Genomic DNA, 26,109 nt, shown 5'->3' with positions numbered 1-26,109 from the left:
TTTCATTGGTTCAAGCTGAGAGATGCCCACTTGGTGGGATTGCGTACCTCCACTGCTACGACTGCTGGGGTTGTCATACTCCATACCTCGTATTCTTTCAACTTGCCTCCCTTAGCAGTCGTACTGGGCCCATGATAGTGCTGGTACCTATATGGCCCATTCTTCCAGCAACCCTTCGTATCTCTAGGCTCTTATTTGAAGAGCCTGGGTTTTCTGCTGTGCCTGAGCTAGGAGACTCCCAGGTTGCAAGGTAGGTGCTCTCTGAGCCAATCAGTGGCGTTCGGCAAAACTTCGGTAGTCTAGCGGCCCATAGCTCTACCCGACCTCGAGACTCCAGAAATTTTGCATCGAAGTAGACCTTGAATGCTGGGTGTGGCACCAAAATTTAACCACATTTTACATCGCAGTCACTTGGACCAGTGATTGAATCTTTTGGATTTCGAGTGGTATCCTCGGCGTGTATTCTGGGGAAGCCAAAATATCGACCTGCGTTGGGCGGTGCTCCTTGTGAGAGCGACCTTCTCATCAAACGGCATCGTGTCTTTTACCTGTCTTGAAGACCGCATCTCACCTCCAAGCATCAACTTCAACATAAGTCGGGGAAAGTGAAGCCAACTATCGCCTCCGCACCACTTCAGGAGCAGGTCTCTCATGCGCCCCGTTGGAAGAGCGAATCGCTATGCCGGGGGCAAAGGCACCCCGTCCTCCTAAAAAGGCATCACGGAAACGTAAAATCAGTGACGAAAGTTTCGAGCTAGCTTCTGGGGACTCGGGGGCAGGTGGAACGTCCAACCCGCCATCCAAGAGACGACGCTCTCGTCGACTCATTGCACGGGGACGTGACGAGGTCGAGGAGGGCGAAACAGCAGGCACAGATCCAAGTGCCAACCCTACAGGAGATGATATGGCTACCGGCCAGGATCCCCAAGGAGGGCGCCGCGGATGGAACGGGGGCGTCGGCGGCAAACTTCGCACCACCTTCAGCTCATTCAGCTCATTCAGCTCATTCAGCTCTACTGCCAAGGTAGCGCCCCCTCAGGCGCCTTCGAGATCCGCTCTAGAAAATCGGCAACCTACCAAGACGCAGCCTCCTAAGACGCAGCATCCGAAGGGAGTCGAAATTGCCAACGAGCCAGCTGCTACTCTGCCAGACCCGGTTGAAGCAGCTGGAGATGACGGCCAGGGAGCAAGGGCGAGGGTTGCAACTGTGTCGAAAGGGCCCGGTAATGGAGCACGGCTGGTATTCCAGAAGCAAGGCCATGAGTGGGCATTGCCACCTCTCACAGATTCAGAAAGCAGCATCACGGATGCAGGATCGTGGCTGACACGGTTTTGCAAATGGTGTGGAGCCTTTATCACTCTGAATGAGACCTGCTCCTTCAGCGATGCAGATCGTGCCCTGATGGTGGAAGCATACGCTCACTGGACTGATTCGACACAGTGCCTGACGAGAAAACAGCGGAGAGCTGCCAAATCTGCAGCACTTCAAACGAAGAAACAAGGCAACTTCCGTCAGCTCGTCATGACAGCACAGAACGGCCCAGGCGGGTTAAAACCCAGCGGGCCGGGGGCCGAGGGAGGCCCAAAGCCAAACGGGTCAGCAGCATCACTGCTGCAAGATGTTGGGATGGGTACACTGGTGGCCAATCTGCCTGCGGGACAAATTCCTCGAGCATATGGGCCAGGTGAGGAGGGCGTGGCGCACATGCAACGATACTTCCCTGGCATATCCGGCGATGCCATATTCTGCGTCTTGTGCGCCTCGTCAGGGCACCGACAGGACTCCTGCCCGAGCGCGATCTGCCGATTTTGCCAGACGCTGGACCATCCATCTTACAGTTGTCCAACGAGGAGACGATGCTCGAAGTGCAAGCAGCTTGGCCATATCGCAGATGATTGCCGGGAGAAACTGGCGTTGGCGCCAGGAGAAGGCGTTGAGTGTGCTTTCTGCCAAGCCCAGGACCACACAGAGGTCGACTGTGTCGAGTTCAAACGCACTTATTGGCCAGACGAAAACAATATTCGGAAGATCAAGGACGTACCTGTCTACTGCTATTGTTGCGGCGCCAAAGGGCACTACGGTACTCAGTGCGGCCTCAATCCTGGTGCCTCGAGGCCGGCCCTTCACGAGACGTGGAGCAGGACGAATAGCCAGAAGTACGTCGATCAAGACAGTGCCGAATTTGCCATCATTTGGGATGCCGCATCTGGCGCGGTTTCCAACAGCCGAGCTGCCGACGAGGGACCACCCACATTTGGCGGGAAGGGCATCGCACGGCGCACCCATATCATCTTTGAGGATGACGACGATGACGACGACGGGGGGTTTATCCGTCCCCCGGTCCAGAAACCACCTCCGCCTGGCAAAATCAAGATCCAGGCGACCAATAGGGGTGGTCCTCCCCAGAAGGCCAACGGGCACCAAGGCGGAGGGAAGAACCTGCGCAATGGTGGTGGGCCTCCCAAGGCCCCGGTCAATCCTCCATTGCCCCCTGGACCTCCCCCGCCGCTGCCACCGCAGGCGTCGCAGAACATGCCGAAACCTTCACAGAGTCGGAAAAGGAAACAAAAAGCCCGGGACAATAATCCGCAGAATCACCAGCAACCTCGAAAGGCGAAGAGGCAGGGTCAGGAACCCCCAGGACGCAGCCGGGATCGCTATTCTCGGGACGGAGGAAAACGCGGAAAGGCTTGATTTTCTGAGCATCGCTGCGTCGGTTTTTTCGCGCAGCTCTCCGTATCGCCCATCACAAAGGCATAGTTTTGCTCGTGGATCAACACCACTATAGAAAGCGAGACTTTTGGGCTTGTTTAATAAGTATTACCGACTCACTACTCGGATTTCGAGACGGTCATCTTGGCGCTGGGGAAGATAGACATACATACGATACACATACACACATACATGGTAGCGGGCCGGCCTTGATAGGAGCATACTAGTCCGCTATTGTAGGGGTCAGTGGCAACCCTAACGTTGCTTCTGGCTCACAATTACTTTGGTATTACCAAACGCTAAATATCACTGAGCTCCCTGGTGGAACTTCCAACTTCGCGATCCCAAGTTTGAGTTGTGACTGAGCTGTCGCCGTAACCGACCCGGATCCCCGACTGCTTGACATTGGACGTCCTACCTCAGGCTGCTGGACACCGGGGATAGCAATCCGTAGAAGGACTTATTTCTAACCGCTGTGGCCTTGGGAAGTCCATTTTGTCTAGCATGGGATATTTGGCCCCAAGGAAAGAAGTGTTGACGAGGAGTGACATAAAATTGGCACTCCTAGTGAATAACTGAAAGCGCTCTTGAGTTAACTGAGAAGATTGAGACTTCCGAATAGTGACTACCCATCGATACGTTTCCCAGGGTTGCATCATGCCATCTTTCCCTGAGTACCACTGCTGTACGGAACAGGGTGTGTGGAACATTACATGAGGAATCTCTGTGTGAGGTCACCGTCGATCGTCTGTGACACCAAGAGAAGCAGGTGGTAGATTCATTGAAGGATAGAATTGCACTTCGCAGTGAGGCTCCAGGATGGGGAAATCGAAGGCGTACGACGTGGCATACATGCAAGATAAGGTGTCCGTACGACATGCCCACATCGCCGGCGAACGGAGCCGTCCATCAGAAGTATGCGGTACGTTGCTCGGGACCTGCACTGGAAACGACCGTTTCGATGTATCGGCAGAGCGCCTGGCATGCACAAGTACCCTGTGTCTTGAGGCCTGCATGGCGGATACACGCCGATGAAAGTTCTGGACTACCTACCTAAGTGGACGTGGCAGGGACTTGCTAAGATAGCTGTCACCAATATCTCGGAGGATCTTCCCAAGGCACGCGACCAATTGCAAATACTCCTTCATGGGATGCGAAGGGGCCCAGATCGATCGATTAGGCTTATCAGCAACCATCCTGGCGGCCCTGTCGCACCGCGTTGATGGAATCGATGATAAAGCAGCCGCAGGCACCTTCGATAGAAACTTGGCAGCGGATAGGGCCGTCGTCGGACGCGCAACTCTATGGCTTTAGCAGGTGGAGAAAAGTCCGATTTAAAGGGCAAGCAGAGCCCAGGCGGCCGACACTGATTCCCAGATGTTGGAATTTGAGATGCTGAGTTGGCTCTTATCACGGATCTTATCTTCCTTACCCCTGAGTCTACGTCATCAGCTGCGCCTTGAATTACTGGGTCCTGAACGGCAAAGCAAGCTTCTGACTGGCTACCCACCGAGTTCGGAGGTCGGAGCTCGGGGTGTTTTGGGATCCCACCCAAAACGCCTCGTCAACGTGTGCCAAAAGAACATCGCTCCAAGTTGCTCCCATTCTCCCTCCAATCCATAGACCGGTCCCTGGTTGCCGATAACTCACAAACCATGGCGAACTACACCGGCGGCTCCGCAGAGGCCGAACATCTCTGCGTTTTGGTTCATGGGGTGAGACAAAGTGTGCCCCTCGTTTCCAGGTTCGAGCGCTCATACAGAAAATAGTTATGGGGTAACCCCAACCATATGGCCAATATTGCCAAGGGGCTACGCGAGCAGTACTCGGACGACAAGCTGCACATTCTCATCGCCAAGCGGAACTCGGGATCCTTTACCTACGATGGCATCGAGCTTGGAGGGGAGCGGGTCTGCCTGGAGATCGAGGAGGAGCTGCAGATTATCGAGAGCAAGGGCGGCAAGATCAAGAAACTCAGCATCGTCGGATACTCCCTCGGGGGACTGGTTGCGCGATATGCAATCGGCCTACTGTATGCGAAGGGCGTCCTTGACCAGCTCGAGTGCATGGTATATTTGCCCATAGTTCCTTTTGCCATCGTTAGAGTCCCTCGCTAGGGCCTAAATGGCTACACTTGAACCGAGACTGACCGTGGATTGAATGCCCCAGAACGTCACCGCGTTCGCCAGCCCATTCCTGGGTGTACGCACGCCTCTCCGCGGCTGGGCGAATCAAGTGTGGAACGTCCTCGGCGCACGCACGCTCTCCGAGTCCGGCCGGCAGCTCTTCACGATCGACAGTTTCCGCGATACCGGGAGGCCGCTCCTCGCCGTGCTGGCCGACCCCAACTCCATCTTCATGTCTGGGCTGGCCAAGTTCAAGCGCCGCACCTTATACTCCAACATTGTCAACGACAGGAGCGCCGTCTACTACACCACGGGCATCGCCAAGACGGACCCATACACGGACCTATCCAAGATTAAGGTAAACTACGTCAAGGGCTACGAAGACGTCGTCCTCGACCCGGTAAACCCCGTCTCGCCGCGCCCGGCAGTCGAGACGCAGCCCCTCGCCGCCCGGCTGCGCGGGTGGGTCTCGAAAGTCCCCTTCATCCTGGCCCTGACGGTGCTCCTGCCCATCGCGACGGTCGGGTTCCTGATAACGTCCCTCGTCCAGACAGTCCGCAGCTCCAAGCGCATCCGGCTGCACGAGAAGGGCCTGGCGGGCATCAACACCGAGACCTACCGCGTGCCCCTGCTGATCAAGGAGATCCGCGGCGCCGTGGAGGACGCGTACGGCAACCTCAACAGCTCCCAGAACCAGGAGTATCTCGGGCTCTCCGACATTGAAGAGACAGATGCGGACGCAGACGCAGACGCAGACGGCAGCGGCAGCCGACCCGCAGACGAGGAGGAGGCCCGGAACCCCGACCCCGACCCCGACTCTGGGGCCGGGGTCGGGGTCGGTGCGGGGGGCAAATGCGCCTCCAGGATGATCCTCGCCCGCGAGCGCAGGCAGTCGCAGCCGGAGCAGCCGACGCTCGCGCTGACGCCGCACCAGTTCGCCATGGTCGAGGCGCTTGACCGCGTCGGCTGGCGCAAGTACCCGGTCTGGATCCACGGGCACCGCCATAGCCACGCCGCCATCATCGTGCGCATGGACAAGGCCGCCTTCGCCGAGGGGAAGGTCGTGCTCCGGCACTGGCTGGGCGAGGAGTTCCTGTTCTGATTCGCGATTGCCCGCACCCGCTTACTTAATAATACGGGTGTTTGTTGACGTAGTCCCCGTCTCGGGAGGGGGGTTTTCTTTCTTTTGTCCTTGGGGAGTCATAGAGGGGGCGGGGTGTTTGGGCTGGCTTTCCCTTTGGTTGACGAATAATAGATAGGTAATTACCCATGGCTGTGTAGATTTGTAGGCTGTATAGTAGCGAGGTTGGATCCATGGTAAAGGCGTGTGTGGATGGTGGCAATTGAATAGAGCTCTTACTTAGCGGAGTCCCCATCCCCCTTTTACACTGGTTCTCGAAGCGATGAGCCAAACCATTTCTCAATTCGGTGTTGAGGCTCTGCCGGCATATGCGTATTTGGTACTTACGTTGTATGCTCGTCATACTTTACATAGTAGGTAGGTTGGTCTATACTTAGCCTGATCATCGCCAGCTCCCCGGCCGGATAATGCGTATGATAGTGTAAATACCAAGCATTAGCAAAGTTACCTAAACTGCGACGTCACGACGCGTGACATAATTGGGGATTTTTGTCCAGGCGAGCTCCCGAGCATCCCGGGCCAATTCGTATCCACGCTGCAAAGCTGCGTAGCGCCTTGGTATCCCCCAGTGCTCTGGAATTCAATGAAAAAGGTCGCGAGATTGCAAGTCTGAAAATGTATGTTTATTGTAAAGGAGGGCTGAAGGAATTGTTTAATTGGGTATCGCGATTATTAGTAAACTAATCCGTCCCCGAGGCGGCCGTTCTGAAACTGAGAGCAAAAAGAACCACTCCTCGATTAAGACGGCACGCAGAAACCACCAAAGAAATCAAAAAGAAAAGGAAAAGTCAATCGACGGCCGTCAATATAGGTCGTACGAGAAGATGCCGTAGGGCCCCCCGGCGCCATTAGAAGCGCAGTTTGTGAAGCCGAACCACACCCTTTACCCCAAAGGTCGCAATCTCCCCCGAGCATTCCAGCTCTCAATGCCTGGTCCGCCCCCCCGATACCGTGCCACGGCTCAACGGGGCAACATTTCGTGGACTTCATCGGTTCGGCCCTTCTAGTACTTCAGGATGATATACAGGGCGTGGATGATGCCGGGAATGTAACCTGACGGGGAATTGCGTTAGCGGAGGGTAGTTCCCAGGGATAAAGCACCAGAAAGGAAGCAGGATAACTCACCGAGGATAGTCAGGAGGATGTTGATGAGCAAGTCGGCGCCGCAGCCGCGCTCGAGGAAGACGCCGAGCGGGGGCAAGATGATGGCAAAGATGATCTTGCAGATGTCGCTGTGCCGCACGAGAGTTGGTTAGTGATCGCCAATCGGAAGTGCGGGAAAACAGTAGACTCTTACCTAGCGGTGAAAGCCATTGTAGCGGAGGTTTTCTTGAGCTTGGTGCTGGACACAGGTTGAGTTTGTGGAGGTAGATGAGCAGAGAATGTTTTGTACGGAAAACGGAAGTCGCAAGCTTTGTGGTTTGAATGTAGAATGACGGCGGGTGCAAGAAAGAGTGGGCTTGAAGGGGTTTAAATCAATGCGCTTTAAAAAAAAAACAATCCGGACCACTCTGGAGTTGGAGCTTGGTTTGCAGATGAGAACAGGGCGCAAACTGCGTCATACAAACTGCCAAGCTTCTACTTCCAGGCTCTCCCGTCATTCGCTGACACACCGAGATCCACCCACCTATCAACTGATTCGACTCCCCTGACCCCACTAGGTATTTATTCGCACAGGTGCGCTCAGAACGAGAAGATGCGCAAGCTTAATCTTCGATTGTACCGAATCATCCCTGCGTGTGGTGTTTCCAAAGGGATCCAGGCAGGATACAGGGAGCGGTTACGCGGAATTAGTTCGAGAGAGGCCTACATCTGCCCTTGCAGCTGGCTGTGCTTCTTGCGCCACAGCAGTGATGTCATCGGATGCCTCGGCAACTCCGGACTCTTCGTGCCCGTATGCATACAGATGGACGCAATTACAGTGGCTGACGCCATGCGCCTCCGTCTTCCCCCGTGGCTTGGCGTAGCTTTCCGATGGTCCCATCAGGCATCAAGTCCATCATGATCATGAGGCCAAGGGATTAACCGCCCCTACCCTGCATGCCAGACGACCTTAATCAAGGATAGAGAGCCTTGCCACATCTATTCCTGGCGCATAGAAACGGGCTAAGCAGGCGGTAGAGCAACGATTCGAAATGCGAAGGTGAGGAGGCCAACTTGCCGAATCTCTCGGAGCCATTTGAGCAGACTTGTACCACGGCTTGAGGGATAGTACAACAAATTATAGATCATCGTTGACGAAGTCCAATGGTGATTGATTGACGAGGGTGACGCAGGGAGCGGCCCCACCTCGGGTGATGCGGGCCCGGGCGTGGGCCCCAAGGACCCCGCCGTCGCATTATTGATATGCCGAAAGCCCTAAAATTTATCGACATTTTGGCGCCCACAACAGCCGGATTCTCACCAACAACCGCAGATCAAAAGCTCACTTTCACGAACTCCCAAACGACACAGGCGCAGGATATCAACCTCTTTGCGTCCCTAAAATCCAGAAGCAATGGCTCCCGTAGCAGCAGTATGTATATGACACCGCTTTGCTGTTGGCCCAGTCCCTCAGCCAATTTTTTTGCCTGAGAGATCATGGCGTGAAGCAGTAGGCTAAGTCAATTTTTTTTCTCGCGATTTAGAAGAAGGGCAAGGCACCCAAGGTGACCAAGAAGGTGAGTTCAATTCCCCAATGCCACCCCAAGCAGCGAAGGCCGGTGTCGTCTGACGATCCAATGTGTACAGTTCATCATCAATGCCTCCCAGCCGGCTAGCGACAAGATCTTCGACGTCTCGGCCTTCGAGAAGTTCCTGAACGAGAAGATCAAGGTCGAGGGCCGTGTCGGCAACCTTGGCGAGACCATCAAGATCAGCCAGCAGGGTGACGGCAAGATCGAGATCATTGCCCACAATGAGCTCTCCGGCCGGTACCTCAAGTACCTGTATGTTGCCATCCGCGAATCCCAAGTCGCCTGGAGGGGGTTTGTCGCTGACAGATTTCCGCCGCAGGACCAAGAAGTTCCTCAAGAAGCAGCAGCTCCGTGACTGGCTTCGCGTCGTCTCGACCTCGAAGGGAGTTTACGAGCTCAAGTTCTTCAACGTCGTTAACGACGAGGCTGAGGAGGATGACGAGTAAAGCATGCCCGCGTGTATGGAGTCTCGGGATGTTCTGGAAGGGATACCAAAATGGAAGGGGGAAAAGGGATAGACGGCCTGTGCATAGGGAATAGTGATCAACATGGGAACTTAGTTCCCCTTGTCATGAATTCAACGAGCCAAATGCCGTTCCGCAATTGCGAATGCTGGGTATATCTGCTTGCCCGTATATCTTTTCATCATGCCCTTCCCTCGTAGTCTTAATCATGGTAACGCGCGCATGACGCCTTCAAATGCAACCAGAGCCATGGCATTGGCTGGGAACGCCCTCAAGAAGCAGGGGAGGAAGCCTCTCCAGTAGCCCCTCGCACCGCCCTCCCTGTAGACTGCGGCGGCGGCATCTCGCCACCCCTTGAACCTCCTCTGGCCGTCGTTCAGGCCGCCGCCCAGCGGGTCCGTCATGATGCGCTGCTTGACGACGTCGCTCGGGTAGCTGGTCAGCCAGAAGACCTGGGCGCTCAGGCCGCCGGCCCAGAAGTTGACGGCCGGGGCGCTCAGGCTCGTGTGGCGGGTCAGCCACCGCGTGAAGACGTCGTAGCTGCCCCACCAGAAGAAGAAGAAGCTGCGGAACAGCAGCGTCGCCGACAGGCCGTGGTAGACGCCGCGGATGCCGTGGTGGCGGCGGATCTTGGCGAGGCAGTCGAGTGGCCCGCGGTACAGGCGCTCGGCCTTGCGGGCGGCGTACTGGACCTGCAGGCGGGCTTTGACGTGCTCGACGGGGGCGGCCACGAAGCTGACGGTGCAGCCGGCCAGGACCCCCGCGAGGCCGTGGCCGTGGGAGGGCAGCAGCGCCGCCGGGTCGTGCAGCGGGTGCCACGGCGGGTTGAAGAGGTTGTCGCGCAGCAGGCGCCGGTACACCGTCAGGCTGCCGAGCATGATGCTGTCCATGAACATCCACCCGACCAGCGGCGGCGACGCGCCCTTGTAGAGCGCCAGGACGCCCTCGTTGCGGACCGTCTGCATGACGCACTGCAGCGGGCCGCTGAACCGGGCCGCCGTCGTGGTCTGCAGGCGGACCTTGATCGTGTCGAACGGGTGGCCGACTACAAGAAGGATTGATTAGTTTTGATCGGTCAGACACGAGGGAGCCACGACCACATTGGACAAGCCGGAGGAGGGTCTGCGTACCTGAGAGCTTCGCGATACCGGAGAAGACGCCCGCTACGAAGCCTTTGTAGTTCTTCTGTTCAGGCTGCGCTGGGGCGGCCGAAGCCGGCGGTTTTGTCACGTCCGACGCCATTTCGTATTGGGGAGGCGAGGGGCCCCGGAGATATGAAAGAGGAACAAGACTTCCAGGAGTCGGAAGTTAGGGCAAGAGGCTGTTCTTCATATTGCAGCGATTGCCAACAGACGAGTCATCATTCGCAGGCTTGGTAAATGGATTTTTGGAGGCATGTGGAGCTCCCAAGCTCAAAAACCCCACCAAGCGCGAAAATGCCTAGGTGGCTGCGGGGGTTAATGCAAGGGACACCCGACACATGTAAGAGACGGGAGCTTCAGGCGCATAATTGGGTAGGTGTATAAACTTGTGATTTTAGGACCCCGAAGAGCCCAAAGTTGAAGTGCTCCATCGGCGACTGTCCTGCGGGAATATCTCATGTAATAACTCGACAGCTCAGGCCGGTGGGCCCGTCAAAACTCGTAACCTAGCGCATCGAGGGCAAGCTTCGTGCAGTCGTAACTCGAGAGGATGCGCATTCCTCCACGGAATCATGCGTGGCAATTGTCGAGCATGCATCGTTCTCCGAAGGTCCTCCTATTCCAGCTTTCCCAGCTATTCCAAACCGCCACCCACAGATATGCCGCCCCGTAGTGTCCCGATACTGTCCTGTGCTCTAAAATCGGGGTATCATAGTCTCCTCTGCCACGGCCGGATCCGGGACCATCAAAACGGCTGTCCGAGATCAGAACTTCTTCCCAAAGACCAAGCTTCCTCCGATAACCTTGCCGACGACGTAGCCGGCGTAGACCCCACAGAGAATAGGAACTGGCCACTTCTGCCACTCCCTGTCCCAGTCGAGCGGGATAGGAAACGCGCCTAACCATGCCCCTACCACCCCGCCGACCAGTCCCCCGAATGTCTCATCGAAGGGAGCGCGAAAGCTGGAGACGGCGAGCCAGGAAGGTGATTCGGAGCCGCGTACGTAGAAGACGGGGAAGAGAGTGAGGATCGATAGATGGAGGGCGCATAAGAAGGTATGCGGTATGTGGGTGAGCATAGGGGCCCCGCAGAGGACCATGGCCACGTGGAAGAGGGGCGAGATGAATATGGACAGGAGAAGGGAGAGGAAGGCGGCCTGCAGCGGCGGTTAGCATACGAAAACAACTCTCATATAGCATTTGGGCAGCCATGGAATATGGCAATTAAAGCAATTGGAGAAGGATCCTTACAACAAACATGTTCGACCTGGGGCCATCCGCACCGGTCTTCTTCTCTCCAGGCCGAGGCTTCCTAGAAGCCTTGGAGGCCTGGGAGCCTATCACAGGGAGGCAGAGAAAGGCATAGGCTGCTTGAACTACTATCGCAATAGGCAATGCACTCCTCATTGACGAGATTGGGTCGGAAACAAGGCTATCGAAGCCAAAGGCGAAGACAGCGAGGAGCAGCACAGGGTGGATGTGCCGGGCTGCCTGGGAAACAGGGGATGGGTTGGTGCGAATGGGTTGCAATGGCGACTGGCTGTGGTTGGAGTCCAAGGCTTCTTGTGCCTGTCTGGCATTTTGTGTTGAGGACGACATTGTATGGTATCTAAAGAGTCCAGGCACTGCCAGCAAAGCCAGAATATGTGCACCTACGTCGTCAAGTCGCGACTGTGGGACATCGTTGCGTGGAGCCTTGGAGGAGCACAGTCTGCGGCAGAAAACAGGGGCGGTCAAGACAAAGGTTGCATGTTTTCCTGCCCAAACAAAATTTTGTATGTGCGCACGGATCACTAGCACGTACGCACGGACTAACTACACCCACTATATATACCTGGCTCCCCACCCACCTTTTGCACTTCTTTTTCCTTTTTTCTTCTTTAGCTCTCTTTGCCTTTTGGCTTAGATCAAGTGTAGTATCTGTTCTTTTCAGTTTAATCTCTGAAACTACTCTACGGAGTAGAATCGTGATTATACCTATTTTTGTCACTGGGAGGACTTCCCTCTGGGCTTGCCCATGGTCGTCTTCCACTGTGTCCCTGGTATTACACTGCCTCCAGGCGACGCGACCTTCTTTTCATCACAATCGTGGGCTTGCCCGCGATGTGGGGAAGAGATCCAGGTCTATCCCATTGCCCTCTGTGCTAGTGTGAACAAAACTGTTGATGATGCGCAAGTAAAATTTTCCTCTCTTACGGCTTGGGCTTAGGCTCTGTCGTGATCAGGATTATATAGGCCGGGAGCAAGTCTCAAAAGTTTTAAGGCGAAATGTACGGACGTAATGATGGCCATTTAGGTATATTTGCCAGTATATCCGCTTCTACGTAGGTACAAACCTCCATCCTCAAAGTGTGAAGTTCTATCACTTGGAAATTTGATTCTCTCACTACCGACCGTCTTCACAATCGAGCCCCACCTTCTCGTTTGTAAGGGCGTAACAAGATGCCGCCCACCATGATCGACCCTCTGATCTTCGATCTCCTTAAATCCAAGCTTGAAGAGGAGACCAAAATTCGACAGGACCTGAGTCAGATCGTCGAGCAGCTGGAGAGACATGTTTCCTACGCCCAGGGCGTGCTCTCTCGCGTTCACTCGACACCGCGATCTGAATGTGCGTCATCGATTTGCGCTTCATCCATCCAGTAACTAACCATTTGGTAGACCCGACGTTTTTGGGCCAAGCTGAGGCCGCTATCAAGGATGAGCTCAAGACGGTAACCCAGCTGTCTGAGTTCGCCTCGAAATACCCATACTACAAGTGAGCACCCCGAACAGCTCTAAGCAGGCCGCCCGGCTGACAGTTCAAGGTACAATTTCAAGTGGACCCGCAACCTCCAGGATGCGATCTTCACCGTCATTTTCACTGCCTGGCTGGGTGGCCTGAGCAGCGCCACCAAGCAGGGGGAGCTGGGTCGTCTCTTGACGCTCGAAGAGGTCGGCGACGTATTCCAAGGTTGGTGTTTTGCCAGCGACGTTTCGCCGCCGGTGTCGTCGCGTCCTAGGCAACTGACATCTCACCTCATTTAGTCCCAGTCAACGTCAAGGACAGCGACGCCTTCCACATAACCATCGAGGAGTATCTGCTCGCCCTGACGAACGTGACCGAGGAGCTGAGCCGCCTGGCCACAAACGCTGTCACGCTGGGCGACCACGAGCTGGCCGTTCGCATCAGTAGCTTTGTCAAGGATATACATGCGGGCTTCCAGTTGCTGAATCTCAAGAACGACGTTCTGAGGAAGAAGGTCGACGGTGTCAAGTATCACGTCAAGAAGGTGGAGGACGTGGTCTATGACCTGTCGGTCCGCAACCTCATTCCCACGGGCCAGTCTGGTTGAGAAGGAGCAACGGGCATCATGGCGCTGACGGGTCACCCTCGGATGCTTTGGAGCAGAGTGGTTATTCTTTATCATTTGGGACAAACGGGTGGTGCTCGGCATGGATGATGGCGAGGTATGGATTGGCAGGGCAAAATAGAAGTTATATTCCAACGGAATTGAATTTGGCAGTTGCGTCAACAGACGGGGCAGGACAACTACAAAACTTGTCCAGCCATACTCGATCGCCCTAGGTAGCATGACGATCCTGGGAATCAACGCCCTGACGGCGGCGCTGGCTTCATCTTCGTGTCCGCCTCATCGTTATCCCTCGTGCATTACTATCATCGCAGGACCCAACACATTCGGGAGGAGCTGAGCTCGAGCAGCAAAGTTAGGAAAGTACATGTGCCAGTGGCAGGAATGGTTCTGGATCGTGGTCAAATTAGTTGTTACCTTCAGGGCGATACCTCGTCTGTTTCATGGGCCGTGGTCACCGTCAATAGTTGATATGGCACATTGGTGCGACATATTTCTATTTGGACTTACCCGCTAGGCCCTCGCCGCCGCAACCCGTACAGCTTCCATGAGTCACCTGCGACGAAGTCCCTTGCAGATGTGGAGCTTGATGGTGGACAGCGTGGGGGTCAGGAATGCCGACACCGTGAGCGTCTTCAAGAATGGAGGTGAGGAAAGATTGCCGTCGATGAAAGGCTTCATAGAGGCTTCAGGCGCTTGGCGAGTAGATGGCTATTGGTCACCACTGGGACCTTCTTCGGGGGAATTAGCTGGGAAGAAGCACAAGAGAGGGCATGATAGTTACCTAAATCCCAAGTATCAGAGAAGCGGCGAGTGGACGTGGCGACCTCCTTGACTGTTCGGGTTGTTCAAGATACGAAGGCCCGGAGCTCTGGATTCTCGCCAACATGCTGCCGCCTCGAGTTTTGTACTCTAGGCACAGGACGGGTTAGTTACACAACCGTCTCGCGGAAAGAGAGTCAGAGAGTTGCTGCAGAGCGGATAGGCCAATGGCAGACCAGAAGTCATCGCTGATATCGAGTTTCACAAGATCCCATAGGCTGAGGTGTCCCGATCGGGTGTCGCATCTCGCCCCGCCTGATGGTCCGTCATCTTACCGCCCTGACAGGTTGCATGTGGATCTTGGCTTACTTGCATGCGTATGTCTTACTGAATTGACCGTATTGTATTGTGCATACATACCGATCATCTTCCCTCAAGCTGGGCAGCTTGTGAGATCCACTCGAGTTGACCTTGGCAGTTGTGTATTACACACTGTGGCCATTGATATTTACTTAAAGCATTTATTTCGTCATTGGTCCCCTTCCGACACTCGGGGATGTAGTTAAAGCGAATTCCCCGGTACTTGCAACTCTTGACGTCAATGCTGGCGCACATACCTAACAGCTACCCCAATACCTACCCCGGCACCTCACGTTCCTCAACAACCTCAGCTGGCTGTCCTCAGGTCAATAATTTCAAGCCTATCGGAACCTCGCCCACTGCTATCTCGGTACCCCCACTCATTGTCTGGTTGAATCCCACCTGGAATTCGGATCTAAAGCCCTTGTCTTGCACCAATGCTTTAGCTTTATCTGAGGCCTGTCCCTGACCTTGAGCTGCTTTCGTTGCACTGCTTGCTCACTTTGAGTCCCCGGTGTTCAGACCTCTTCAGCCCCCACGCTCCCCTTATTACCTGCTCTTGGAAGGTAAAGCAAGCTCCATCGGCGACAGTAACTTCCAATATGTTACTCCGAGTTTCTTAGCTGACTATTCACCTGTATAGCCATATTGCCACCTCGTTGCCCTCAGATTCCGTTTCCTCCTTCACATGCCCCCCAACTGCTCTTCCTTCGTCCTAGTGTGGTAGCCTCTGTCCCTGTACCATATTTGGCTGCCGTGGGCGTGCGGAACTCATCGTCTACGCCGCCATAATGAACGTTCCCAGTCCTAGGAGCCGCGGTTCCGTTGACGACTCGAGTGTCTACGATGACGCCCGAACTTATTATGCCTCCGATGAACGCCACATCAATGTTCGGAGCGGTGCGAGGACTCGTACTTATTCCCAGGTGAGGATGCCGTGCTGGATCTTGTGAAAGCCGAGCTCAGCAGCTGACGATACCTGACAAACAGAACAGCCTGCTAAAGCAGATGGACCGCCTGGGATTGAAAGAGCCATTCAGGCGTGGCAGTCATGGTACGAAGCTCAGGACTCTATTCCCTTCTGCGAACCCAATTGTTTGCTGAGATCAATTCACCAGACGAATCCACTATCCCCCATTCTCGCCGCTTTCTCATCCAAGTTGAGCCGACCCTTCAGAGCCTACAATCGCAGGAGGACACCGATGGCAACATGCAGATCACTATCGAGGATAGCGGACCAAAGGTTTGAGCTGGAGAGGGTGTGTTGGTTATCCGAGTTGAGCTGATGTCCTGCATTCTAGGTCCTGACCCTTCGCACCGCGGCATCCAATGGCCACAACAGATTCGACATCCGAGGCACCTACATGCTCTCCAACCTGCTCCAGGAATTGTCGTTGGCGAAGGAGTACGGGCGCAAGCAGATTATCCTAGATGAGGCTCGGCTGAACGAGAACCCGGTAAATCGGCTATCACGATTGATTCGGGACCATTTCTGGGAGAGTCTGACTAGGCGAATCGACGCTTCGAGCATTGAGGTTGCGGCCAGAGATCCCAAGGACTGGACCGATGACCCACGGCCGCGTATCTACATCCCGAGAGGGGCTCCGGAGCAGTACGAATACTACACCAAGTTGGCCCAGGAAAGGCCCGAAATCCGGCTGGACGTCCAGCTCCTTCCCGAGAAGATCACACCCGAGTCTGTCCGGGCATTGAACTCGAAGCCGGGTCTCTTGGCCGTGGATATGGAAGAAGTTGACGACCCGAAGACGGGCGAGAGGGCACTTTCCGGGCGGCCCTTCGTCGTTCCTGGTGGCCGATTCAACGAGCTGTATGGGTGGGACAGTTACATGGAATCCCTGGGCCTCCTGGTCAACGACAAGGTATACTTGGCCAAGTCCATGGTCCTTAACTTCTGCTTCTGCATCAAACACTATGGCAAGATTCTCAACGCGACGAGATCTTACTACCTTTGCCGATCCCAGCCGCCCTTCCTCACCGACATGGCCCTCAGGGTGTACGACAAGATCAAGCACGAGCCTGGCGCCCTCGATTTCCTCCGCACAGCCATATTGGCCGCCATCAAGGAATACCACAGCGTCTGGGTTGCCGAGCCCAGACTGGACCCCGTCACTGGCTTGTCCAGGTACCGACCCGAAGGCCTTGGCGTGCCCCCAGAGACAGAGGCTGGCCACTTCGTACACATCCTTGAGCCGTACGCTAAAAAGCACAACATGTCCTTCGATGAGTTTGTGGAGGCGTACAACACAGACAAGGTCAACGAGCCTGAGCTGGACGAGTATTTCATGCACGACCGGGCCGTTCGCGAATCCGGCCATGATACTTCGTACCGCTTTGAGCGTGTATGCGCCAATCTGGCAACCATCGATCTCAACTCGCTCCTCTACAAGTACGAGACGGACATCGCCCGAACAATTCGCAACGTCTTCAACGACAAGCTGGTCATCCCTGAGGAGTACTGCGTCGGCAACTTGCAACCTGGCCAAGTCGAGACCTCGGCCATCTGGGACCGTCGCTCGAAGCGCCGCAAGCTCGCCATTGACAAGTACCTATGGAACGAAAAGGAGGGCATGTATTTCGACTACGACACTGTGAAGCGCGAGCAGTGTGTCTACGAGAGCTGCACTACCTTCTGGGCGCTCTGGGCTGGTGTCTCGAGCCCCAAGCAGGCGGCAGCCATGGTCACGAAGGCGCTGCCAAAGTTCGAGGCATTTGGAGGCTTGCTCTCCGGTACGAGGGAGAGCCGCGGCGAGGTCGGCTTGGAGCGCCCAAACCGCCAATGGGATTATCCATATGGCTGGGCTCCACAACAGATGCTGGCCTGGACCGGCCTGTACCGCTACAGCTTCACGGAAGAGGCCGAACGGCTGGCGTACAAGTGGCTTTTCATGATCACGAAGGCCTTTGTCGATTTCAACGGCGTGGTAGTCGAGAAATACGACGTGACTCGGCCGGTCGACCCGCACCGCGTCGATGCCGAGTACGGCAACCAGGGTCTGGATTTCAGGGGCGTCGCGAAGGAAGGGTACGAACCGTCTTTACCCTCTCGTATGACCTATGCGGGTATCGTTTACTGACTGACCCCTCTTAGCTTCGGATGGGTCAACGCCAGCTACATCTACGGCTTGCAGATCGTTAATGCCCATATGCGCCGTGCTCTAGGGACGCTGACCCCATACGACACCTTTATCAAGGCCATCGAAGAAAACCGCAACAAGGCGCTTGCGGAGCTGGTGTAGGGATTTGGTTTGCCATCTCTCTTTGCATTTTCCTCATTTGAATTGTCCCCTCTCGCATTTTCTTCTCTTGCATTTTCCCTATTGCATTTTCCCCCATTGTAACTGCTATCGAGTTCATACTGTAATCTCTTGGCGTTACCGGTGGCGCTGATGAGGGTTTCCAACGAGAGACGGAGAAGGCTGCATAAGGCTGCATCTATGGCTGATTTCATGGTTTGAGGCGAGTTGGAAGACGAGCTGACATTCGTGGCATTGGTTACTTTTTTACGGCAAGAACCAGCAAGAGTTGTTCTTGAAGGCAAGGGGAAAAGTGCAGAAGAGGCACTGGACATTGGGGGAGACACAAAACGAGACTGGACACAGACACCTGTAGAAATTGTAAGGGAACAACATCATAGCATGAATGCTCAGGCCGTAGTACGGCCACAATCAAAACCGTCTCTAGAGAAGACTCCCAAGTGACTGCCGCCGATACCGCGGCTTCTTCTCAGCACCATCACCATATAACAAGACGCGACTAGGCATGCATAGGTAAGCGAGACAGTAATGGCATCGATCTAGCCTGACGTTTCTCATTTCGGTCTCCCATCTAAACAACTACAGGCCCATGATACCTACCTACAATACACGGAGGGGAATTGAAATCCACCCCCTCCAAAAAACACCACAATCACCCACCCATCCTTTCAGATCTCGAAAATCTCACCGATGCCCTCCCCGCCGCCCCTCCGGCTCTCAACCAGGTCCAGCCTCCAGCCCCCCCAGTTCTTCAGCGACCGTTTGACCTCCCTGATGCGCTCGAGGCGCTTCTTGGCCTCCTCCTCGTGCGCCTTCCGGAAGGCGTCCTCGTCAAAGTCCAGGTCGCCGTCGTCGTCGGAGAGGAAGCCCTCGTGCTGCTGCTGCTGGTGGTGGTGGTCGCCGGCGGCGCCACCCCCCGTCAGGGCCGTCAGGCCGCTGGCGAGGAAGTCGCCGAACCCACCCCCGCCGCCGCCGCCGTGGTGATGGGAGAAGCCTCTACGGTGGGCGTGCGGCGACGCTCCGAGGTCCACGTCGGTGAACCGGCCGCCCGGACCGCCCGCGGCGCCGGCAGCAGCAGCAGCAGCAGCGTTGCCGTCGTCGGGCCCTGCCTGCATCTCCTTCCTCCGCTCGTGCCAGATGCCCCGGCGCAGGTCCGTGTTCTCGGCCTCGAGCGCGCGCACCCTGTCCTCGAGCCGGCGGCGGCCCTCGTCCTCGAGCTCGTCGACGGCCTCGTCGTCGCCGCCGCCCTCGGCCGCGTCGCGCTTCCGCAGCCGCACGTTCTCGGCCTCGGCCGCCTCCAGCCGGGCCCGCAGCTCGCCGGCCTCCTTGGCGGCCGCCTCCTTCTCCCTGCGCAGCGCCTGCGTACGGCCGTCCTGCTCACGGTGCAGCGTCGTCAGCGTGGCCACCTTGCGCTCGAGCGCGTCGGCCCTCGAGGCGGCGTCGTCGCGTCCAGAGCGCAGGTCGGCCGCCTCGCGCTCGAGCGCGCGCAGCTTGGTCTCGGCCGAGGCCCGCTCGGAGCCCGCGCGGACGGCGCCCTCGGACGTGCGCTCGAGGTTGCGCTTCAGGTCGTCGCGCTCGCGCTGCGCCAGCGCCGCCGCCCGCTCGGCCCGCGCGAGCTTCTCCTCCAGGGCCGCGATCTGGTCCGAGGGGGTGCTCGCCGACACCGAGAGGCGCTCGACCTGGGCGCGCAGGCGCGACATCTCCAGCTCCATCGTCTCGATGGTCGCTGATTTGGACTGCAGCTGAGCTTCCAGCTCGGCCGTCGGGGGGGTCGTTATCGAGACTGAGGGGGATGAACCATGTCTGCCACCGGTGCCGCCGCGGGCGAGCTGTGATTGGAGCTGGGAATTCTGGCGCTGGAGGGCGAGGATGTCGTTTCGCTGGAGTGGACTCTGAGTCAGTTACTGCTTGGGGCTATGATTATGATGGGCAGGAAGGGGTAAAATGGCTTACCAGCTTCTCAACCTCACCGGCCGACTTGCTAGACTTCTTCCCGGAACTTTCAGCATCTCCTTCCCGAAGGACAGCCAGCTCGTCCTCTGCCTTCTGCCAGCGCTTCTCGGAGTCGCCGGCCTCTTTCGCCAGGCGCTTGTTCTCTTTCTCCAACTCCTCTATTCTCGCGACATGTTTGCGGTAGATATCTGGGGCTGTCTCGCCTTCCGGACTGAACAGGCCGGGAGACAGAGGCCCGGATATCGAGGGCTGCCGGAACGAAGCAGACCTCGCCTTGGACTGCGCAGCCAGCGAGGGAGCGTTCCCTTGGGAGGGCGAGATCGGCGGCAGGTCATCTGTTGCCTCCTCGGACGCCCGTCCTTCCTCGGGTTCTGCCTTCTCCTCGGAAACAGGCTTATTATCTTCGGGGGCGGCCTCCGACTCGGATGCGGCGGGAGGTTTCTCTGGCTCTCCCTTTTCTCCCTTCTTCGCGCCGCCCTTCTCCTTTCCTCCCTTCTTCTTCTTCAATTCTTGGACCTGGCAAGCTAGAGTTAGCTTGGGGGCGGTAGAAAACGGCCGCGGGTCACATAACAAACCCTCTTCCTGGCTGCGGCCAGTTGCTTGGCCTTCTCCTCGGCGTCGGCCATTACTGATTCGCTGTGCAATACTCGGTGCTCCTAATGACGGATCGGATATCTATTGCGCAGGAGAATTCCATCCACAGCCTGCGTCATTCAAAGCTTGCCGGAGGTGTTGAACGCTCTATCGAGATTTGTTCCAAGTCCTGTTCTTATCGTTGGTTGAAGCTTGGATGGATGCTGGGGAAGCTTGTGAAGCTTGTGGAGCTTGGATGTCAACAGCTGGCATTTCCGCCGCACGAACCCTGTCCGTGCTCCCGCCCCCCTGTCACTGGCCAGCCTTGGGCCTTGGCAGCCCGCAGGGATTCCCTCAGTGACGACTTCGGACTGCCAGCCTGACCAACTGCCAAGCTTCCGGCGCGCAATTGCGAATTCGCCATGCCGCTTTGCGTGTTCAGAGTAAACCTCCTCAGCGAGTCTGCCAGGGGCTTGCTCGATACTGATTCTCGGTTTCCGACCGATCCGCCGCCCAAAGAGAGGATTCCCTCGCCGGCTGCGAGGCTTTCTATCCACAGCCTTCTTCATCTACCCTGAACCGACCCCTCCTCGACAAGCTTCGACCTCGGCCCCCCCCAAATAGCCCACCTCCCTTCTCAAACCTTCCTCACCGACTACGAGCACACATACACATACATGGGACACGCTCCTCCGTCACCCAACCCAGACTCACAATCCAATCCTCTCTCTCCGACCTCAACACAAAACCCCCCCCCCGGGTATTCCCCAAAAATGGCCTCCCTCCCAAACCTCCACCCCGCCCTGACGCTGCACCTCTTCGACCGTGCCCTGACGCCCATCATCTCCTCGGCGGACGTCTCCGAGCCCGGCAGCACCCGCTCCGCCGCCGTGGCCTCGCTCTCCCGCAGCGCCCTGGCCGCCTACGGCTCGGCCCAGCGCCTCGAGATGGGCAGCCCCGTGCGGATCATGGTGGAGTGCGAGTTCCCGCCCGGCGACGACGGCGGGGGCAGGGCAGGCGCAGGCGCAGGGGGTAAGGGCGGCGTTGGGCCTGTGGTTCTGAGCTCGTTTGTCGAGCCGGCTGGCGAGGGCGGAACAAGGGTGGCGACATCATCAGGAAGAAGGAGAACGGCAACAAGAACGAACACTACGACCACTACAGCGGGATCGGCAGGGGGTCCGGATTCGGACCCCGACGACGCCGACAATCGAAAGCTCAGTCCCAACAGCCACCGCCCGCCACCGACATCACCATCACCATCGCCGTCGCCAACACCATCACCACCACAGCACGGCCCCGGGCCCGGCTCAGGCAACCCCGCCAACGCGGCTCCCGTGCTGTTCGGTATCGTCGTGGCGCCGGACGCGGCGGAGCACGGCGGCGAGGCGCGCAGGGCGGCGGGGCGGCTGGAGCGGGTGGCGAGGGGGTTCCAGGCCGCGTGGGCGGAGGAGCAGGCGGGCGGCGGGGGGGGGTGAAGAGGAAGCTTAATTAACAAAAAGGGGTTAAAAAAGGTGGGGGGGCTACAAGGGTGTTGAGATGGGAGGCGTGAACGTCAGATGACTGCTTGGGGCAGGTCTGCCCGCCTAAAAGGGGGGTTGGTTTGGTCAGGGCGGGAGCCGAAAGGATACTCAGGTCCCCTGGAAGCGATTTCGCCAGAGAACGGCGGGTGGTTAGAACCCTCTCTCCTTGTCCCACCTACCGGGAACAAGGTTGGACATGTAGGGATGGCATGACTAGATGAAGAGGATATTGGCACCATAGCGAGGCCATTAGGTCGTTGCCGACCCAACGCCTCAATAAGGGGTTAATTGGCATGTCGGCTGAGAGGGGAGAAGGGCCTCAGCAGCGACTCGCCCATGCCAGAGACTTCGTTTTGGAGGAACCTCAAATCAGATGTCACAGGGCAGTGCCATGACGGAGATCTCGAAAAGAACTTGATTCGTCGCGCGTAATTTTACGGGGCCATTGACCAAACGTGCTGCTTTAATCCTTTTGATACCGTCATCCTTCTTATCAGATCTAAAGTCTGCATCATTTATTGATAGCAACTATTTTATCTCGGTAAACATGGAAGGCAACTCGAACCCAAATCTTGCGCTAGCTTTCTATCCCGCATTTCTTTTAGCCACGCCCCTAGATGAGCTGCTGGAAGGCGCGGTTGATCGGTGACCGGATGTTCGGGACATCCTTCCAGAAATCGATCGTGGCGACGGCACGCTTTGCGATGCCCTCAGGAGTGAACTCGAACTTCTGCAGCAAGGAAGGTCGTTAGTAAGATGAATTAAGACGAATTTAAGATGGTGGGAGACAACTAGGGGCGGGGGGGGGGGGGACTTGCCTTGTACACATCCTTGTAAGCGCCGGACGCGCCGAAGCGGTTGAGGCCGAACTGCTCGTGGGTATATCTCTCCCAGCCCATGGTGCTCATGACTTCAACAGACAGCGAGGGGATGCCGTCGGGGAGGACGCTCAGGCGGTACTCCTTGGTCTGAACATCGAAGACTTCGAAGCATGGCAGCGAGACCACGCGTGCCTTGATGTTGTGCTTCTCGGCGAGAAGCTTGACAGTGTCGATGCAGATGCAGACCTCGGAGCCGGTGGAGACGAGCGTGATGTCGGCACCCTCCTGCTCGTGGAGGACGTAACCGCCCTTGGCCGCCTTCTCGATGATGGAGCCCTCGAGCTGGGGAAGGTTCTGGCGAGAGAGGGCGATGATGCTGGGAGTGTGCTTGGAGGTGAGAGCAACATAGTAGGCAGCGCTGGTCTCGTTGCCATCAGCTGGCCGCCAGACCATCATGTTGGGCAGAGCACGGAAGTGGGCAAGAGTCTCAATCGGCTGATGGGTCGGCCCATCCTCTCCGAGGCCGATGGAGTCGTGGGTGGCAACCCAGATGACGCGGACCTGGGAGAGCGACGACAGACGGACGGCACCCGCCGCGTACGAGACGAAGTTGAGGAAGGTTCCCGAGTAGGGCAGGACGGTGCCGTAGGCAGCCAGACCGTTCATGATAGAGCCCATGGCGTGCTCGCGGACGCCGTATCGGATATACCGACCGGCATAGTCTCCCAGGCCGGTGGAAGGTGGCTGGAAGTCAACAGAGCCCTTCGTCCTTGTCAGGTTGGACCCGGTAAGATCAGCAGACCCGCCAAGAAGCTCGGGAACCGCATCGAAGATCTTGGTGAGGACGGTCTCGGACAGCTTTCGGGAGGCCACGGCGGGGTCGGCCGGGGTATAGACCGGGAGGTTCTTCTCCCAGCCCTCGGGGAGATCACCCTTCTGGCGGCGGACGAGGTCGTCGTGCTCGGCCTTGAACTGCTCACCGTACTTGGCAAACAGCTGGTTCCACTCCTGCTCCTGGGCGGCGCCCTGCGACGCCTGCTTGTGGCAGATATCATAGACCTCCTGGGGGACAGCGAAGCTCTGCTCGGGGTTGAAGCCGAACTTCTCCTTCAGCTGCTTGATATCGTCGGCCTTGAGGGGAGAGCCGTGGACGCCGTGGGTGCCCTGCTGGGTGGAGCCGAAGCCAATGATGGTTCGGAGCTTGATCAGGGTCGGCTTGTCCTTGACCTCCTGGGCCTTCTTGATGGCGGCCTCGATGCCATCGAGGTCGTGGTCGCCATCATGGACGTAGAGCACCTGCCAGCCATAGGACTCGTAGCGCTTGACAACGTCCTCGGTGAATGCCTGGTTGGTGTCGCCGTCAATGGAGATGTGGTTGTCGTCCCAGATGGCAATGAGGTTGCCAAGCTGGAGGTGACCAGCCAGAGAGCAAGCCTCGCTCGACACACCCTCCATCAAGCAGCCGTCGCCAAGGAAGCAGTATGTGTAATTGTCAACGATGTCGAAACCCGGCTTGTTGAACGATGCCGCGGTGTGGGCCTGAGCAATGGCGAGACCAACGGCATTGGAAATACCCTGACCCAGAGGGCCGGTAGTAACCTCGATACCGGGGGTATCATGAGCCTCTGGGTGGCCGGGGGTTATGCTGTCGACATGCTGCGACAGGATATTTGGTCAAAGAACGTCACAAGACTGATGAATCTGGAGCAAAGCTTACCCTGAAGGCCTTGAGATCGTCGATAGAGAGAGCATATCCATAAAGATGGAGGAGGGCATATTGAAGCATGCAACCGTGGCCATTTCTGTCACGCAAACGAGAAGTGTCAGTAAAGAGTCTGGAAAGCAGCCAAGTATTTCTGGAGCGTCGGGAAACTTACGAGAGGACGAATCGATCCCGGTTGAGCCACTTGGGGTTCTTGGGGTTGAACTTCAAGAACTTGTTCCAAAGAACATGGGCCACAGGTGCCATGCCCCTGTAAACGGTTGTCAGCTTCTAAAACAAGCTTGCGACAGAGATCCGAATCAATGGGACTTACATTGGGGCACCCGGATGGCCCGAGTTGGCATGGAAGGTGGCATCAGCCTACAACGACGAAAAATATGTCAGCAGGTTGTCACGCCGTGAGCTTCATCAACAATCGCAACAAGCATCATGGTGGGGCCAAAACATGTATTGCCATGGCGGGGGCGGGGAAACCAGATTGTTGAGAGGGGTCGTAATCCCAATTGCGGGCGAACTTACAGCCAGAACACGGATCGTGTTGATAGCGAGGCGGTCGACGTCGGTGTATCCCATGATTGCGGCTTGGCGAATCGACTTTCAAATGGGAGAATTGCAGAAGGAAGGATGGATTGAAAGAGAGAAGGGGTTTTCTAGAGGTAGTCGATGTTGAGGGGGGGTGGGGTGCTGGTTTTATTTGTGCGGCTGCGGAGGAGCTTCAGACACTTTTTGGCTCACCAAGGTGGGGTGATTGCCACCAGGCCACCAGGCCCAGCCGTGTATCGTTGGTTCGCTCGGGTCAAATGCTGGGTGGTCGAGAGGCTCTAAAGTTTTCCTTTACGGCTTTCTCACCTATCTCCTTTTCCTTCTTCTTTGCTGGGTAACCCCCCCTCCCCCACCCGCCTAGGCAAGGGACTTATTACTAAGATATGCGTATATCGCTCCTATGATCGGAGCTTTAGGTAAATTTCGTCGAAGATTTTTAACCTGATTTATGGACCTTCAGCGGGCGGTGATGTTATCTCTTACTCAGTCTCCCCCTTTGGGGTGGCAAGATACTTATGATATTCGTAGACCAGACACGCCCCAGGGATGATCAATCATCAATCATCAAGCCCCGTTGCGCTGGGTCTTGGTCAGCGTCAATGTTGTCCGGCCGGCTAATGGTTCACCTTCATCTCTTTCAGCTCTCAACTAGAGACTGTAGTCATCATGGTATAATTACGCAATGGTAGTCCAGGTTCCAGACTGTACGAATAGCTCACATTCCAGCAGCTGCCGGGTCAACAGCATCTTCAACGGGCATAATTTCTCCAGGCAGTCTTGGCAGCTCGACTTGTCCCACTAGGTCGCCCACTTATTCCATGCCCAGGCATAAAAACAGCAACACTTGATGAGTCGCAGACTGCCAGTGCCAGGCGAAAGTTGTCCATGCGTCATAGGCTGAGTTGCTAGTGCATGTCGGGACTTCATGCTGCGCGCATTGCGGAGCCATTGATGATGCCACCCAC

General features: G+C 56.6%; 11 protein-coding genes across 11 annotated transcripts; 6 read left to right on the top strand and 5 right to left on the bottom strand.

The window, feature by feature from the left end:
- Positions 1-679: 679 nt before the first annotated feature.
- Positions 680-2,695, top strand: QBC33DRAFT_511732 (uncharacterized protein; the record flags this gene model as incomplete). Its single annotated transcript, XM_060425860.1, has 1 exon — positions 680-2,695. One exon carries the CDS (start codon positions 680-682, stop codon positions 2,693-2,695), a length of 2,016 nt encoding a protein of 671 aa, XP_060287141.1.
- Positions 2,696-4,368: 1,673 nt separating this feature from the next.
- On the top strand, positions 4,369-5,941 carry QBC33DRAFT_555424 (putative serine esterase-domain-containing protein; the record flags this gene model as incomplete). Its single annotated transcript, XM_060429638.1, has 3 exons — positions 4,369-4,428; positions 4,483-4,782; positions 4,883-5,941. 3 exons carry the CDS (start codon positions 4,369-4,371, stop codon positions 5,939-5,941), a joined length of 1,419 nt encoding a protein of 472 aa, XP_060287140.1.
- A 641-nt stretch (positions 5,942-6,582) lies between these two features.
- Positions 6,583-7,415, bottom strand: QBC33DRAFT_526182 (uncharacterized protein). Its single transcript, XM_060426884.1, has 2 exons — positions 7,278-7,415; positions 6,583-7,212 (listed from the first exon to the last, which is right to left on the bottom strand). The coding sequence occupies exons 1-2, from the start codon at positions 7,292-7,294 to the stop codon at positions 7,050-7,052; spliced, it is 180 nt and encodes a 59-aa protein (XP_060287139.1). The 5' UTR covers positions 7,295-7,415; the 3' UTR covers positions 6,583-7,049.
- A 1,062-nt stretch (positions 7,416-8,477) lies between these two features.
- QBC33DRAFT_597470 (ribosomal protein L22e) lies at positions 8,478-9,335 on the top strand (the record flags this gene model as incomplete). Its single annotated transcript, XM_060431929.1, has 4 exons — positions 8,478-8,495; positions 8,608-8,640; positions 8,711-8,907; positions 8,975-9,335. The coding sequence occupies 4 exons, from the start codon at positions 8,478-8,480 to the stop codon at positions 9,099-9,101; spliced, it is 375 nt and encodes a 124-aa protein (XP_060287138.1). The 3' UTR covers positions 9,102-9,335.
- Positions 9,123-10,693, bottom strand: QBC33DRAFT_222594 (mitochondrial carrier domain-containing protein). Its single transcript, XM_060422785.1, has 2 exons — positions 10,250-10,693; positions 9,123-10,164 (listed from the first exon to the last, which is right to left on the bottom strand). The coding sequence occupies exons 1-2, from the start codon at positions 10,359-10,361 to the stop codon at positions 9,326-9,328; spliced, it is 951 nt and encodes a 316-aa protein (XP_060287137.1). The 5' UTR covers positions 10,362-10,693; the 3' UTR covers positions 9,123-9,325.
- Positions 10,694-11,025: 332 nt separating this feature from the next.
- On the bottom strand, positions 11,026-11,860 carry QBC33DRAFT_555420 (GPI biosynthesis protein Pig-F; the record flags this gene model as incomplete). Its single annotated transcript, XM_060429637.1, has 2 exons — positions 11,026-11,418; positions 11,513-11,860. 2 exons carry the CDS (start codon positions 11,858-11,860, stop codon positions 11,026-11,028), a joined length of 741 nt encoding a protein of 246 aa, XP_060287136.1.
- Positions 11,861-12,703: 843 nt separating this feature from the next.
- Positions 12,704-13,596, top strand: QBC33DRAFT_555419 (Translin; the record flags this gene model as incomplete). The annotated part of the gene is made up of 4 exons (XM_060429636.1): positions 12,704-12,872; positions 12,923-13,019; positions 13,069-13,214; positions 13,289-13,596. The coding sequence occupies 4 exons, from the start codon at positions 12,704-12,706 to the stop codon at positions 13,594-13,596; spliced, it is 720 nt and encodes a 239-aa protein (XP_060287135.1).
- Positions 13,597-15,044: 1,448 nt separating this feature from the next.
- On the top strand, positions 15,045-18,431 carry QBC33DRAFT_526166 (trehalase-domain-containing protein). Its single transcript, XM_060426883.1, has 6 exons — positions 15,045-15,302; positions 15,380-15,662; positions 15,727-15,790; positions 15,855-15,979; positions 16,038-17,779; positions 17,846-18,431. The coding sequence occupies exons 2-6, from the start codon at positions 15,528-15,530 to the stop codon at positions 17,991-17,993; spliced, it is 2,214 nt and encodes a 737-aa protein (XP_060287134.1). The 5' UTR covers positions 15,045-15,302; positions 15,380-15,527; the 3' UTR covers positions 17,994-18,431.
- Positions 18,432-18,679: 248 nt separating this feature from the next.
- QBC33DRAFT_511725 (uncharacterized protein) lies at positions 18,680-20,590 on the bottom strand (the record flags this gene model as incomplete). The annotated part of the gene is made up of 3 exons (XM_060425859.1): positions 18,680-19,891; positions 19,965-20,480; positions 20,540-20,590. The coding sequence occupies 3 exons, from the start codon at positions 20,588-20,590 to the stop codon at positions 18,680-18,682; spliced, it is 1,779 nt and encodes a 592-aa protein (XP_060287133.1).
- A 720-nt stretch (positions 20,591-21,310) lies between these two features.
- On the top strand, positions 21,311-22,012 carry QBC33DRAFT_555416 (uncharacterized protein; the record flags this gene model as incomplete). The annotated part of the gene is made up of 1 exon (XM_060429635.1): positions 21,311-22,012. The coding sequence occupies one exon, from the start codon at positions 21,311-21,313 to the stop codon at positions 22,010-22,012; it is 702 nt and encodes a 233-aa protein (XP_060287132.1).
- A 446-nt stretch (positions 22,013-22,458) lies between these two features.
- On the bottom strand, positions 22,459-25,486 carry QBC33DRAFT_526155 (putative transketolase). Its single transcript, XM_060426882.1, has 6 exons — positions 25,121-25,486; positions 24,915-24,961; positions 24,756-24,851; positions 24,596-24,680; positions 22,876-24,534; positions 22,459-22,787 (listed from the first exon to the last, which is right to left on the bottom strand). The coding sequence occupies exons 1-6, from the start codon at positions 25,172-25,174 to the stop codon at positions 22,671-22,673; spliced, it is 2,058 nt and encodes a 685-aa protein (XP_060287131.1). The 5' UTR covers positions 25,175-25,486; the 3' UTR covers positions 22,459-22,670.
- Positions 25,487-26,109: the final 623 nt, after the last annotated feature.

This window comes from Phialemonium atrogriseum, assembly GCF_030411735.1.
Source record: "Phialemonium atrogriseum strain 8032-3 unplaced genomic scaffold QBC33scaffold_3, whole genome shotgun sequence".
NCBI classification, from domain to species: Eukaryota; Fungi; Ascomycota; class Sordariomycetes; order Cephalothecales; family Cephalothecaceae; genus Phialemonium; species Phialemonium atrogriseum.
Note: the sequence above shows the minus strand (reverse complement) of the source record. Positions and strands in the feature narration are given on the sequence as shown.